Consider the following 14,560-nt stretch of genomic DNA (forward strand, 5'->3'; position numbering starts at 1 on the left):
AGATAGTTGGAAGAAAATTTTCCTAACAGCATATGCATCTGAAAGTTTAGCAATGAATAACGAAGACTGTAGAAGAATTGATGCACTTAAATTATGGTGTCAGAGAAGAATACTAAAAGTACCATGAACTGCATATCCTCTGAACTCTTCTTAAAAACTAAACAATAGTTTAGCTTAACTAGTAACAACTGTCTGCCTTGTAGTTTATGCTGTTTTAAAATCTGTCTGCATGGGATCAAACTGACAACAGGAATGCAAAAGATTAGATAGGAACTTTAAGGGCAGTGAGTTTATGTTAATGATGGAGGAACAACTCAGAAAAGAAGGTGAGAAGAGTTGTACAACTCAAAGAATGTAATCAGTGTCATTAAATTGTACATGTAGAAACTGTTGAATTAATGTATTTTTACTGCATTTATTCACATCAAAAATTATTATTATTATTATTATTTTAAAAAAGTACCGTGGACTGCCAGAAGAACAAACAAATCTATCTTGGAAGAAGTACAGCCAGAATACTCCTCAGAGGCCAGGATGGTGAGACTTGATCTCTCATACTTTGGACGTATTGCTGGAGAAAGTAAAAAGGAGGATTAGCAAAAAAGAGTAAGATCTCCAATGAGATGGATTAACACAGTGGCAGCAACAATTGGCTTAACATTACAATAGTGAGGGTGGCGCAAGACTGGGAATGTTTCATCTTGTTTTTTACCAGGGTTACTGTGAGTCGTAGCTAACCCGACAGCACCCAGTGAAGAGCAACAGACAACATTGTCGCATTCTCCAGAGCAGGACCAAGACAAGGCTAAGGGGCTTCAGGCCAGAGAGTGAGTGGTCTGCCTACATACACAGCTGAGAAGATGCAGTTCTGACTGACAAGGCCGATAGAGAAAAGCTTTCTCAGTGAGACACTATTATGAATTCAGACTTCTAACCTCCCGGTGTGGCGCTGTACGAGTCAATTGAACCGCAAGGTTGGTGCTTCAAATTGACCAGCCACTCCTCAGAAACCCAGGGTCAGTATAAGTCGAAACCAACTCAATTGCACTTAACAACATCAACAACAACAAGCCTCCTAAACCCAAGAAAATAAATTTCTGTATGTTAAAGCTGTCCACTTGTGGTGATAGTTCTCATGTGGCAGTGCTAGATAACTGAGACAGAATTTGGTATTGAGAGGAGGTGTGCTGCTCTAACAGACATCTCAAATGTGGAAGTGGCTTTGGGATTGGGTAACGGGTATTGGCCAGAATAGCATAAGGTAAAAGTCACCACTTGTCTGTCAGTTTGTTCTACTCTGATGCCTTGTGTGCTACTGGAAACTATGCAACCAATATTTTACATACCAGCAGGATCACTTGTAGTGAACAGGTTTCAGCTATGCTTCCAGACTAAGAAAGACTAGGAAGAAGGAGAGGCACAACTTCTAAAGGGTTAGCCACTGTGAAAACCTATGAATAGCATCAGAACATTGTCAGATATAGTCCCTTTAGAAAATAAGTCCTTTAGGTTGTTGTTGTTGTTGTTGTTAAGTGCCGTCAAGTCGATTCCGACCCATAGTGACCCTGTATAGGGTTTCCAGGGAGCAGCTGGTGAGCTTGAACCACTGACCTTGCAGTTCAAAAGGCTTTGCAGTCTGGTGCATTAACCCACAGAGCCACACCAAGTCACTAAAAATACGACTGGGGAAGAACTGCCTCCTCAAAGTAGTGTGTATCTTAATGACGCGGATGGAATTAAGGTTTAAGGACCTTCATTTGCTGGTGTGGCACAACTCAAATTGAGAAGAGACAACTGCAAACATCCATTAATAATTGGGACGTGGAATGTACAAAAGAATGAATCTAGGAAAATTTGAAGTTATCAAAAATGAAATGGAATGCATAAAGATCAATATCCTAGGTGTTGTTGTTGTTAAGTGCCGTCAAGTCAGTTCTGACTCATAGTGATCCTGTATAGTGTTTCTGAAGAGCAAGTGGTGAGCTTGAACCACTGATCATACAGTTTGAATGATTTTGCAGTGCAGTGCATTAACCCACAGCGCCACACCAGGACTCCTTAAGCATAAGTGAGCTGAAATGGACTGGTATTAGCCATTTTGAATCAGACATAGTTTACTATGCCAGGAGCAACAAATTAAAAAGGAATGACAATGTCAAAAAGAGCATTCAAGATCTATCTTGAAGTACAGTGCTATCGGTGAGAGGATATACCTTCAAGGAAAACTAGTTAATACCACTATTGTTAAAATACATGCACCAGCCACTAAAAACAGTGATTATTCAGTCTGACACCAATCAAACGTTCAATCAAGATAATTACTGGTGATTGGAATGCATAGGTTGGAAACAAAGAGGAAGGATCCATTGTTGGAAAATCAGACATTGGTAATAGAAATGATGCTGAAGATTGCATGACAGAATTTTGTATGACCAATGATTTATTCATTAAAATATCTTTTTTAAACAACGTAAAAGGTGACGCTACACATGGACCTCACCAGATGGACTACACAGAAATCAAACTGACTACATCGGAAAAGCTCCATGTCATCAGCCAAAACAAGGTCAGGGGCAGACTGCTCATGTAAGTTCAGGCTGAAGCTAAAGAAAATTAAAATCGTTCTATGAGAGCCAAAATATGACCTCGAACCTATCCCACCTGAATTTAGAGACCATCTCAAGAACAGATTTAATACATTAGACACTTATGACCGAAGACCAGAAGAGTTGTGAAATGACGTCAAGAATATAATACAGGAAGAAAGCAAAAGGTCATTTAAAAGATAGGGAAAAAAGAAAGACCAAAGTGAATGTCAGAAGAGACTCTGAAACTTATTCTTGAGTCTAGAAAAGCTAAAGTGACTAGAAGAAATGATGAAGTAAAAGCTGAATGGAAAATTTAAAGGGGCAGCTCAAGAAAGCAAAGTTAAATATAATGAAATGTGCAAAGATTTGGAGTTAGAAAAATAAAAGGGAAGAACATGCTCAGCATTTCTCAAGCTGAAAGAACTGAAGACAAAATTCAAGCCTCAGTTGCAATATGGAAGGAAATGTCCTGTTGTGGCATGTAGGATAAGCACTGGCCCTGGACTGCTCACAAGTTCTGTGATTCAAACCTACCAACCACTCCTCAGAAACCCTATATGGGTCTTTATGAATCAAAACTGACTCAACAGCACTCACAACAATAACATGTACAAAATAATTGAATGACTCTGTAAGTATTAAAGAAAGGTGGAAAGAATACATAGAGTCACTGTACCAAAAATAATTGGTCTATGTTCAGTCATTTCAAGAGGTATCATGTGATCAAGAACTGATGATATTGAAGGAAGCAGTCCAAGTAGCACTGAAGGCACTAGCAAAAACCAAGACTCCAGGAATTCATGGAAAACAAACTGAAATACTTCAACAACTGATGCAGCACTTACCTGTGCAAGTACATTTGGAAGACAACTACCTGGTCAGCCTATTGGAAAAGATCCATATTTGTGCCCATTTTCAAAGACAGATGATCCAAAAGAATGTGGAAATCATTTAGCAGTATCATTAATATCACATGTAAGTAAAATTTTGACGACGATAATTTTAAAACAGTTGTAGCAGTACATCAACAGGGAGCTAATAGAAATTCAAGGTGGATTCAGAAGAGGATATGGAACTAGGAATATCATTGCTGACCTCATATTGTGTGAAAGCAGAATTGCAGAAAGATGTTTACTTGTGCTTTATTGATTATGCAAAGACATTAGACTGTGGGTCATAACAAACTATGTATAACATTGTGAAGAATGACTATTCTAGAACACTTAATTGTGCTCATGATAAACCTGTACATAGAACAAAGGCGGTCATTAAAAAGGCAAGGGGATCCTGAATGGTTTAAAATCAGGAAAGGTATGTGCCAGGGTTGCATACTTTCACTGTGCATTTTCAATCTGTATGCCAAGGAAATAATCTGAGAAGCTGGATTATATGAAGAAGAATGTGGCATCAGGACTTGAGGAAAACTCATCAACAGCCTGTGATATACAGATGACATAACTTTGCTTAGTGAAAGCACAAAGGATTTGAAATAATACTGATAAATATCAAAGACAGTGGCCTTCGGTATGGGTTACACTTCCTGTAAAGAAAACGAAAATCCTCACAACTGGACTAATAACATGATAAATGGATAAAACATTGAAGATGTCAGAGACTTTAATTTGCTTGAATCAACAATCAATGCTCATGGAAGCAGTAGTCAAGAAATCAAAGGACATACTGCATTAGGCAAATCTGTTGCAAAAAGTATTCAAGAGTGAAGTTGTCGGTTTGAGGACTAAGGTGGCTCTGACCCAAATCACCTTTTATGCATGTCAAAGTTGTGCAATGAATAAAGAAGACTGGAGAAGAATTGATGCATTTGAATCATGCTGTTGTCATGGACTACCAGAAGAACATATGAATTTGTGTTGGAAGAAGTGCAACCAGGGTGCTAGTGAGAAGTCAAGATGGCAAGACTTTGCCTTTCATTCTTTGGAGGTGTAATCAGGAGGTACCAGGATGTGATGCTTGGTAAAATGAAGAGCCAGAGAAAAAGAGGAAGACCTCCAACAAGATTGATTGACACACTGGCAGCAACAGTGGGCTCAAACATAACAATTTTGAGAATGGTGCAGGACAGGCAGTGTTTGGTTCTGTTGTGCAGAGGGTCACTATGAGTTGGAACCAAACAACAACAATAATGAAAACTTAGATTGCCTTGAAGAGACTGTTGGTAAAATTATGGCTGTCAGAGGTACTTCTGGTGAGGGCTCTGAGGAAATGAGGATAACTGTTCCCAGATAGCAAAGAGGGTGAGAAGCAGCAGTAGAGGTATCGGAAGAGCAGAACCATGAGACCCTGGTTCAGGAGTTGACCCACAGAGTAAGTGACTTCATGTAGGAGACTTCCTGGCAGAGTTGGATGCTTCTGGGCACTTATCAGCAGATCTAAAGAGCTTTGTTACACTATCCTGAGCAGGAAAGAGGCCAGGCTGAGGGGCTGAAGTCCAGAGAGGCCTGCCTGGGAACATGACTGAGAAGATGATGTCCTTATTGACTGTCCTCCAGAACCAATATATAGAGCCCTAGCCTTCCCTGCAAGACAGTGCTCTGAAATCAGACATCTAACCTCCTACACTTAATAGGAACATTTCTGTTTGTTAAAGCCATCCACTAGCAGCACTAGGTAACTAATACGCCTGGTCACCATATTCTTTTAACCTGTGTCCCAAGATAGCAGAGAAGAGAAGATAAACTGAGGAACGCTAATACATGCCCCTGCATCAGTCATTCTCAAAGACAATAATGATTCTGAACTTGAACTAGAACTTGAATGTCAGCTCCCCTTTGAAGTCAACTTTCATAATTTTATTTTTTAAAAGAATTATTCAATTAACTGTTTCTGAAGGCCATAAAATGCCAATTGTGGGCAGATTGGTATGTATCGTTTCTTCTGGATTGAGTCTTGTGGTTACCTAAGTCAAATGTGCCTTGTTATTGTTAAGTGCAGTCAAGTCACTTTTGTGACTTGACTTTCTGAGGCATGGGTGGCAGGTTTGAACTTCCAACCTTCTGGTTAACAGTCCAGTGCTTATCTTACAGCACTATACCAGGACTCCCTATGTGCCTTATGGGAGCTCAAGTAGGTACTTAGTCAGGTACTTGGCTAATTAAATATCCAAGCAGTTTTAGTATGACAGAGAGAAACTCAAGGTTTGTCCTTTATAGAATCACTTCTGTTATTGAGCAAGAGCCACAAACTTTCCTCTTCTTTCCTCCAGTCTTCCTTAAACCTATAAAACAACAGCAGTGAAAAAACCAAAGTGTATCTCACCCAGCCAGAGGGGATAACACAAAATGACTATAACATTTTTGTGCAGTGTTTCAGCAGAACTTTTATATTTTTTGTAAGTCCAACTTCTAGGTGTCAATATAGTTACAAGGCTAAAACGCTATTGTAGTTAGTTATAGCAACAAAAACTTTTTTTTTTGTGGGCCTAAGAACCTCCGGTAGCATAATGGTTATGAATCGGGCTGTGAACTGCAAGGTCAGCAGTTTGAAACTACCAGCTGTTCCGCAGGAGAAAGATGCGGCTTTCTGCTCCTGTAAAGATTCACAGCCTTGGAAACCATGTGCAGGGTCACTATGAGTCGGAACTGACTCCACAGCACATAGCAACAACAACAACAACTTATATGTATCAATACAACTACAAGGCTAAAACTCTATGCTAATTTACTTTTTGAACTTTTCTCGTGTGCTTCGTCAGAACTATTGTCATTACCCAATTAAAATGATGCTTCGAAATTTGTAGTTTCCTCTGTACTTGCTATAAATATACACTGTTGTTGTTGTTGCTGATGGTGTTATTATTAGCCACTGAATTTGTCCATTTTTCTGGTGTGTTAGCTGTAATAGTGTGGTAATTAGTCTTTGTAAATCTATATCAATAATTCTTGAGAATGTAGTAGTAATTAACGGAAAAGGAGAAAAAAAAAAGGACTTCTGCTCAGTTACTAATAATGCTGTAACTAATAATATAATTCAGTGTAGACAGATTTTACAAAACAGTATTCATATAATGTAAGAAATTTTATATTAGCCATTTACTGCTATGTTTATTACGTATTATTCAATGAATGGAGTCCTGGCACGGTGCAATAGGATAAGCACTGGTAACTGCGAGGTGGCATTTCAAACCCACCAGCTGCTCCTTGGAAACTCTATACAGGGTAGGCATGCCAGCAACATTGAATAATTATAACATTACTAAGGATTCTCTATGGCTAGGTAACACTAGCATCAGTGACACCACTGCCTTCTTGGAATTTGAAATTATAGGGTGTTATAGGAACTCCTGATTGATGGGAGAGGCATGAAGAACTGATGAACTCTCCCCTCTTTAGGAAAATGCTGTCCAGTGGAGTGTGTACATCAACCGTCCAGCTTCCTGGGAAGGTAGCTGTGATCACGGGAGCTAACACAGGCATTGGGAAGGAAACAGCCAAAGACCTGGCTCAGAGAGGCAAGTTCATCTGCTTCTAGTTCCTTCCTGCTGCGGCCATTTTTGGGTCCCTGGGTGGTGCTCATGGTTAAGTGCTCAACCACTAACCAAACAGTTGTAGCTTGAACCTACCCACCGGCATCTTGGAAGGCCTGATGATCTGCTTCTGAAGGTCAGTCTTAAAATGTTTGTGGAATACAGTCCAACTTTGAGACATGGGGTCACCGTAAATCAGAATCAATACTGCCATTTCCCCATTACGGTGGTGGTCGTTCTCATCCTTTTCGCCCAGACTGGCAATTCAAGAACACTCCAAGCGCCTCACTGATCTGGTCTGAACATAACAGCGTTCATGTATATACAGTAGATACTTTATAAATATTATATTATAAAAATGTATTTTCCTTTCCTAATTTGCCACTCATCAGATACTCACTTTTTGAAGTAGAGATAAAAATTCATGTGTTTTTTTTAAAAGAAAATAACAGAACATTGAACACTGATGTTTTGCCCACTCAAAAATAGAGCTAACAGTTTGTCTCCATTGTGTTGGATTGACAGGAGCCCGGGTGTATTTAGCTTGCCGAGATGTGCAAAAGGGGGAATTGGTAGCCAAAGAAATCCAGACCAAGACAGGGAACCAGCAGGTATTGGTGCGAAAACTGGACCTTGCTGATACGACATCTATTCGAGCCTTTGCTCAGGGCTTCTTAGCAGGTAAGTGTGTAACTGGAGACTGTGAGGTGAGTCTTGTGGTTGACAGGGCAGATTGATAAAAGGAAAAGATACTTCCTCCTCTCTAATACATAGAAATGCTGAGTAAAATATAACCACAAACTTTGGATACATAGCTGAACTCAACTAAAGGAAACCTTCTGGATGTAGAAGTGAAGAGAATTTAATGGAGACAGATAGTATCTTACAACTGCACTCAGGAGACAAACACTTTCATTAGTCTCTCAGCTTGAGTCAAATGAAAAAAATAATCATTGTTATATATGGGTGCTTTACTTTGGAGTCATTTCATTATTAGTGAGGGTAACTATATTTGTGTCTTAGCCACCTAGTTTATTGCAAGTTGTTCAAGACTTTTGCTTTTAATTTTTGTTTTGATTACATTCTATCTACTTTGGGAATTTACTGCGCAGTTTGTTGTCTTTTATTTAGTTCTTTTCTAATTGTATATTTAGAGGAAATTTTGTATGGTTAAATCTTTCAGTCTTATGTATTGTGTACCCTACTTTTTTTTTTTTTTTAACTTAGAAAGCTTTTTGTATCCTTTGAATTAGCACATCATTTTTTATGTGTATTGCCATCTTTGTTTTCATACCTTTGTTGTCTCTCCTTTTTGTACCTTTTTGTCTTGTGAGTAAATCTATTTCTAAGAGTACCATCATCTTCCACCATGATTTGCAAGGCAGTCTTCCTCATCACGTGACTAGCAGGACCCCTGGCAGCATAGTGGGTTATGCATTGGGCTGCTAACTGCAAGATCAGCAGTTCGAGTCCACCAGCTGCTCCATGGGAGAAAGATGAGGCTTTCTGCTCCCATAAAGATTTACAGCCTTGGAAACCTTATGCAGGGTCTCTATGAGAGGAATTGATTTGAGGACACACAACAGCAGTGGCAGCAGTTTCCACATTAGAAAGATTTGAAAAGGTCATTTAGCTGTGTAAAGTGGAATTTTGCCCTATAGTAAAAGCACATAGAATTTGTAAAAGTGCATAAACCAAAATCTAAAGATGAAAAACAATACAAAATATAAATACTTTGGAGGAAAGATTGAAGTATCCCGCATCCCTATTTTCTGAGCATAGGGAGGTTGTCCAAGCTATAATAGCCATTGTTGAGCATAGTTGACTGCTTCCACACTCCATCTTACCTAACCTGCAGAGGAGAAGCAGCTTCACATCTTGATCAACAATGCAGGAGTGATGATGTGTCCTTACTCCAAGACAGCAGATGACTTCGAGATGCACATGGGAGTTAACCACTTAGGTAAGAAATCTGATTTCATCTTAAAGCTACAGGAAACCTGAAGTTCTCCTTAGAAAACCTAAGTGTCTGGTTGAGCCTTCTTTGTGTGATGTGATTGGCTCTTAAGGTCATAGTTGACCTTGTGTGAATAACAGTATGGCCCTGCTCTTCCCCCGACTCCTTGCACACTGGCCCTGAACTCTGTAAACTCTAATGTTCTCTGCCCTCACTCCCATCCCCCACAGGTCATTTCCTCCTGACACACTTGCTGCTAGAGAAATTGAAAGAATCAGCCCCATCAAGGGTGGTGAATGTGTCTTCTGTAGCACATTTCCTGGGAAGGATCCACTTCCATAACTTGCAAGGCGAGAAATTCTACAATGCAGGTCTGGCTTACTGTCACAGCAAGTTGGCCAACATTCTCTTTACCCAGGAACTGGCTCGGAGACTAAAAGGTGGGTTTAGAAGAAATGAATGTGGAAATATGAATCATTGGGAGTAGTTAAAAGACAAAGGGTTAGAAAAGTCTTCTGAAGCCCAGTGACTAGGCAGGGCCTGCTTCTATGATTACAGCTGGTCTATTCTTAGTATCTGAAGATTGAAAGTGGAGTTCAGGAGATGGGGGAGATGCAGACTGAGTCTGAAGGCTACTTACTGTGTGAGTTATAGCAAATTCCATAACTTTAAAGATGTATTTTCTTGAATGTAAAACTAGACTGCTTCACATATGATTTTCATAATTAACTCAGACCTCATGAGCAGGTTAAGGCCAGCAAGTGTAGAAGGGAGGGAGTTGGCCTTCTAATGAGTGACAGAGCCAGCATTTGAAAATGGTTGAATTGACTACAAAGCCTATGCCCGTAGCCATCACACTATGCTACCTCTCATAGTCTAGAATTAAAGGAGCAATTTAGGGTATAAATACAAATGTGAAGGTATAAAGAGGGAGTTTAGTGGGCCATGACCACTCTCAACATTTAATGTTTGGGTATGATGAACTAGTCTAAGAAACTGAGACTTAGCAGCTATAAATGTGAGGAAAATCAGAAGAGGAGAGGGGTACCAGAGATGCAAAAGAAAACTTTGAGAAGGGACGATCAACAATGTCAAGTGCTCTTGAGAGGTCAAGTCCTGGCTTTTCTGCTTCCTTAATTTCTCAGAGCCATAACTTCCTGATCTTAAAAATGGGGGTATTGATGTTACCATGAGCAGGAAGTTCACATGTGGGGATCACATGTTGGTGTTTTCTATTCACTTTGGTCAGCAACATCAAGTCCTGTTTTCTTCACTCTACCTGACACCTCCCCACCCCCCCAGGCTCCGGCGTTACAACATATTCTGTACACCCTGGCACAGTCAACTCGGAATTAACTCGATACTCGCTTTTCATGACATGGATGTGGCAACTTTTCTCTTGCTTTCTGAAGACCCCTCAGCAGGGGGCCCAGACCAGCCTGCACTGTGCTTTAACAGAAGGCCTTGAAGCTCTGAGTGGGAAACATTTCAGGTAGGAATATATGTGTTTGTAAAGATGGGATTTTGCATGAATACTTTCTTTTGGAAAAATAAGCACAAGGCTGTTCCCTATGAATGGGAGGTTAAAGATGCCCCAACTGTTCAACTTTTCCAACATGCTATACCACTCCGCGGGAGAAAGACGAGGCGATCTGCTCCCGTAAAGATTTACAGCCTCGGAAACCCTATTCAGGGTCGCTATGGGTCGAAACCGACTCCACAGCACTTAACAACAAAAACAACATACCACTCCATTATCCTTGATATCAATCACTACTCCTCCCTTCCTTCAAGTCCCAGAGTTTTGAAACACACTGCAACATCTCACAAAATTCACAGTTGAGCAAAGGAATGGCTCACGCAATTTGTGGAGGCTGCCAAGTCCCAAATCCATAGTTCAGAGATCAGTCTGGAAGAATCTTCTCACCCATGTAGACTCAGGAGCTGAGGAATTCAAATAGGCAGATCAGACAATAGGCTGTACAAGGTTGTGGGCACTGGTGAATCAGCTCAGGTGATGGGATGAGAGTCCCATGAACGGGAAATCAGACATAATGAGGCAGATACAAGATCCATGGCAAGAAATTCAGCTTCTCCAAAGAAGTCTTATAAGACTAGAGTATGACATGCCCCCAAAGGAAACTGAGGATAGTGACTGGAGTCACACCTTCTAATAATTCCTTAATCCTTAGTTCCACTGTAGTCTTTTCTCCCTGTTGTTAAGTGCCTTGAATTGGTTCTGACACACAGCAACCCTGTATAGGATCTCCAAGGAGCTGCTGGTGGGTTTGAACTGCCAACTTTGTGGTTTGCAATCCAGTGCTTATCCTACAGTGCCACACCAAGAGTCCTTATCTTTACTCTTTTGTAACTTATTTCAAAATGGAGCCATAAACACAGGCTCTATATAGAGGCTAGGGTTTATAATCCATCACAAAATAGAGAAATTTGGCTAGAAGGGCCAGATAAATAATGTAGCTGCCTTGTAGATTTTATTGCCCAAAAGAAATAATTTGGATTTGTCTTATGTACTGTACATTTTATTTAAAGTGTATGGCCAAATACAACTTTTATTTCATAACTCTAGGGTTTTCCCTTTTTATTGAACTCATTCACATTTTCTGTGGTACTGCTAGATTTGATTTTATTCATGCCATCTTTTATACTGGTGATTATGCTTTTTGGTTGTTTCGTTTCTTTCTATCTTTTATGTCAGTTTCTTTTTGGATTTTTTTTTTTTTTTTTACATCACAAGAATTTGAACTTATATTTCTCTATTGTCTATTTTCAGGACCAAAACAGTATTTATTATAAATTATTTTTGAATAAGAGAAAAGATAAAGAGAATTTTTTGTGTAGAGAATTTTGAATATACACAGGAGTAGACACAGTATCACATTGAACCCCATATACCCATAATCTGAGGAGCCCTGATTGTTTAAGTGTTCAACTTTGGCAGTTCAAACCCACCAGCTGCTCTATGGGAAAAAGATGTGACAGTTTGCTTCCATAAAGATTTATAGCCTTGAAAACTCTAAGGGCAGTTCCACTCTGTCCTATAGGGTCACTCCGAGTTGGAATTAGACTCGACAGCAGGGGGTGTTTTGTATACCCACAGTCTACTTCCTTGTTATTGTTAAGTTCTGTTGAGTCACTTCCAACTCAGAGTGACCCAATAGGTCTTCCAAGGAGTGGCTGGTGAAATTGAACCTCGTGATTCAAATCGACCTTGTCATTCAGTGCTTTATCCTGCAGTACCGTTCCAGGACTCCAGTCTACATCCTTGTTGTTGTTGTTGTTGTTATTGTTATGTGCTGTTGAGTGGGTTCCAACCTATAGCCACCCTGTATAGGGTTTCCAAGGAGTGGCTGGTGGGTTTGAGCCACTGACCTTGTGGTTCAAACTACCTTGTGGTCCAGTGCTTTATCCCCTAGCACTACACCAGAACTCTAATCTACATCCTTAACAGCTATTAATCCATGGCCATCCAATACCCATTCCCATATTATTTTGAAGAAAATCCCAGGTATCACATAAAATCAAATTTTTAATAAGATTTAATTGAAAGAACCCGAAATTTTAAAGAAGAGAGTATAGCTAGAAATAAGATTAGAAAGAAAGGTAGAAAATCAGATAATGGAATTTATGGAGGAGACAGAGAAGTTGTTTCAGTGGAGACAAATATAATCTGGCCTGTGCTTTAGAAGAACATCCCTAGTGACTTTGTTTAATGAGTGAATAAGAAACCTAAGTGAGTGGTAATAAATTTTTTTTATTTAAGATAATGATAGTTGAAATGAAAAGAATGTGTTGTAGTGCCTTTATAATGAAAATACCATAAGTAGTGGCTTTAAAGAAAAGATCATTTATTTTCTCATAATTTAGAATTCTAGATGTCTAAATCCAGAGCACTTAGCTCTCTGGAAAGGCTCTCTCTATCCACTGTGGGGGAAGAGCATTGTCTCTCTAGAGGACCTTTGTGTGGTGTTGCATCTGTCTTCCCCTATGTGTCTGTGCCTCTTCTGCTCCCTTTATAGCTCAAAGGTGATTGGCGTAAAACGTACCCTGCACTGATAATGGCCTTTGTAACAAAGAAAGCCCTGCTTGAAAATAGGATAACATCCACAGGTAAAGAGGTTAGGATTTCCAACATATATTTTTAGGAGACTATAAGAATGATAAAGGTGCTCTAGTAGTGAGTGGTTACGAATCAGGCTGCTAATCTCATGGTCAGCAGTTTGAAACTAAAAGCAGTTCTGCAGGAGAAAGATGAGGCTTTCTGCTCCCGTAAAGATTTACAGCCTCAGAAACCCTGTAGGGTCGCTATGAGTCAGAACTACTCCATAGCACATAACAACAACAACATAAGAATGATGAGGTAGAGGCATCTGACCTCCTATAACTTCACAAGAGGGGAGGAAGTTCAAGATTAGTAGCCTCAGGCTGATTCCTGTGAGGCAGAGGGGGAAGATTAACCTCCAACCTCTACCAATTCTGACACCAACCTTCTCTCCAATCACATTCTCCACTCTCCTGCTGGTTTCAACAAATCATTGCAATGGCCACACAGAATTCAGACAATACTCAAGATTAAGGAGCCCTGTTAGTATAGTGGGTTATGAGTTGGGCTGCTAACTATAAGCTCAGTACTTCGAATCTACTAGTTGCTCTGTAGGAGAAAGATGAGGCTTTCTGCTCTAGAAAGATTACAGTCTTGAATCTTTAGGAGTTGGCACTTACTCAACTGCACACCACCACCACCCTTTATTAGAGTCCTGGTATGGTGCTGTTAGATAAAGCATTGGACCGCAAGGTCAGTTTGAACCTCAAGGTTGGCAGTTCATATCTACCAGCTGCTCCTGGGAAATCCTAGACAGGGTCGCTATGAGTTGGAACCGACTTGACAGCACTTAACAACAACAACACCCACTTGTTTGGTGTGAATTACAAAAATTATGATAGAAGGGCCATATTAAGTAATCACTAGAAGGATAATATTAAGTATTCACAGAGACACAATTTAATCTATAATAGAAGGATTAAATGAGAGAGGACTCTGACTAACTTAAAGGGAATTTATTGGAGTAGTATGGACAACAACAAAAACAATGGGATCTTCACAGTTCTAAGGAAAGACTCAGAACAGTCCACAATGGCCAGTCAGCTTGCTGCTGGTGTGAGTAAATGCCAACCATCTTTTGGTTTTGTTGCTTACCTACTTTGCATGGGAGAGCATTGAACTTCCTTCTTCACACCTCCCCAACTTTCTTTTTTTTTTTTTTAATGTTTTATTGTGAATTATATAATAGTATGATAGTTTACACGGGAGAACTTTAGTTTTACATTCATTCCATCGTATATCATCTCACTGCCATGGTTCCAGTCCACTCCATGCATCATCAACCACCCAAAGGGTATATCCTAGAAACCTGCTCCCTACACTTTCCCCTCCACCCCAACCCCCACCCCCAGTTTTCGGCCCACTGTCTCTTTCTCTCTCTGGGCCCAAAGACCCCAGTCGCTTCATCACTT

At 40.0% G+C, this 14,560-nt stretch overlaps 1 protein-coding gene across 1 annotated transcript in view; it reads left to right on the forward strand.

Annotated features, from left to right (window-relative positions):
* The first annotated feature begins 6,917 nt into the window (after positions 1-6,917).
* Positions 6,918-14,560, forward strand: part of RDH11 (retinol dehydrogenase 11 (all-trans/9-cis/11-cis)) — a 35,641-nt gene continuing 27,998 nt past the window's right edge. Inside the window, exons 1-5 of the mRNA XM_006873062.1 lie at positions 6,918-7,017; positions 7,597-7,752; positions 8,930-9,034; positions 9,259-9,468; positions 10,331-10,520. Coding sequence (XP_006873124.1) covers positions 6,918-7,017; positions 7,597-7,752; positions 8,930-9,034; positions 9,259-9,468; positions 10,331-10,520 — 761 coding nt within the window. The remainder of the gene's footprint in view (positions 7,018-7,596; positions 7,753-8,929; positions 9,035-9,258; positions 9,469-10,330; positions 10,521-14,560) is intronic.

Source organism: Chrysochloris asiatica, unplaced genomic scaffold (genome assembly GCF_000296735.1).
Source record: "Chrysochloris asiatica unplaced genomic scaffold, ChrAsi1.0 scaffold00221, whole genome shotgun sequence".
In the NCBI taxonomy this organism is placed as follows: domain Eukaryota; kingdom Metazoa; phylum Chordata; class Mammalia; order Afrosoricida; family Chrysochloridae; genus Chrysochloris; species Chrysochloris asiatica.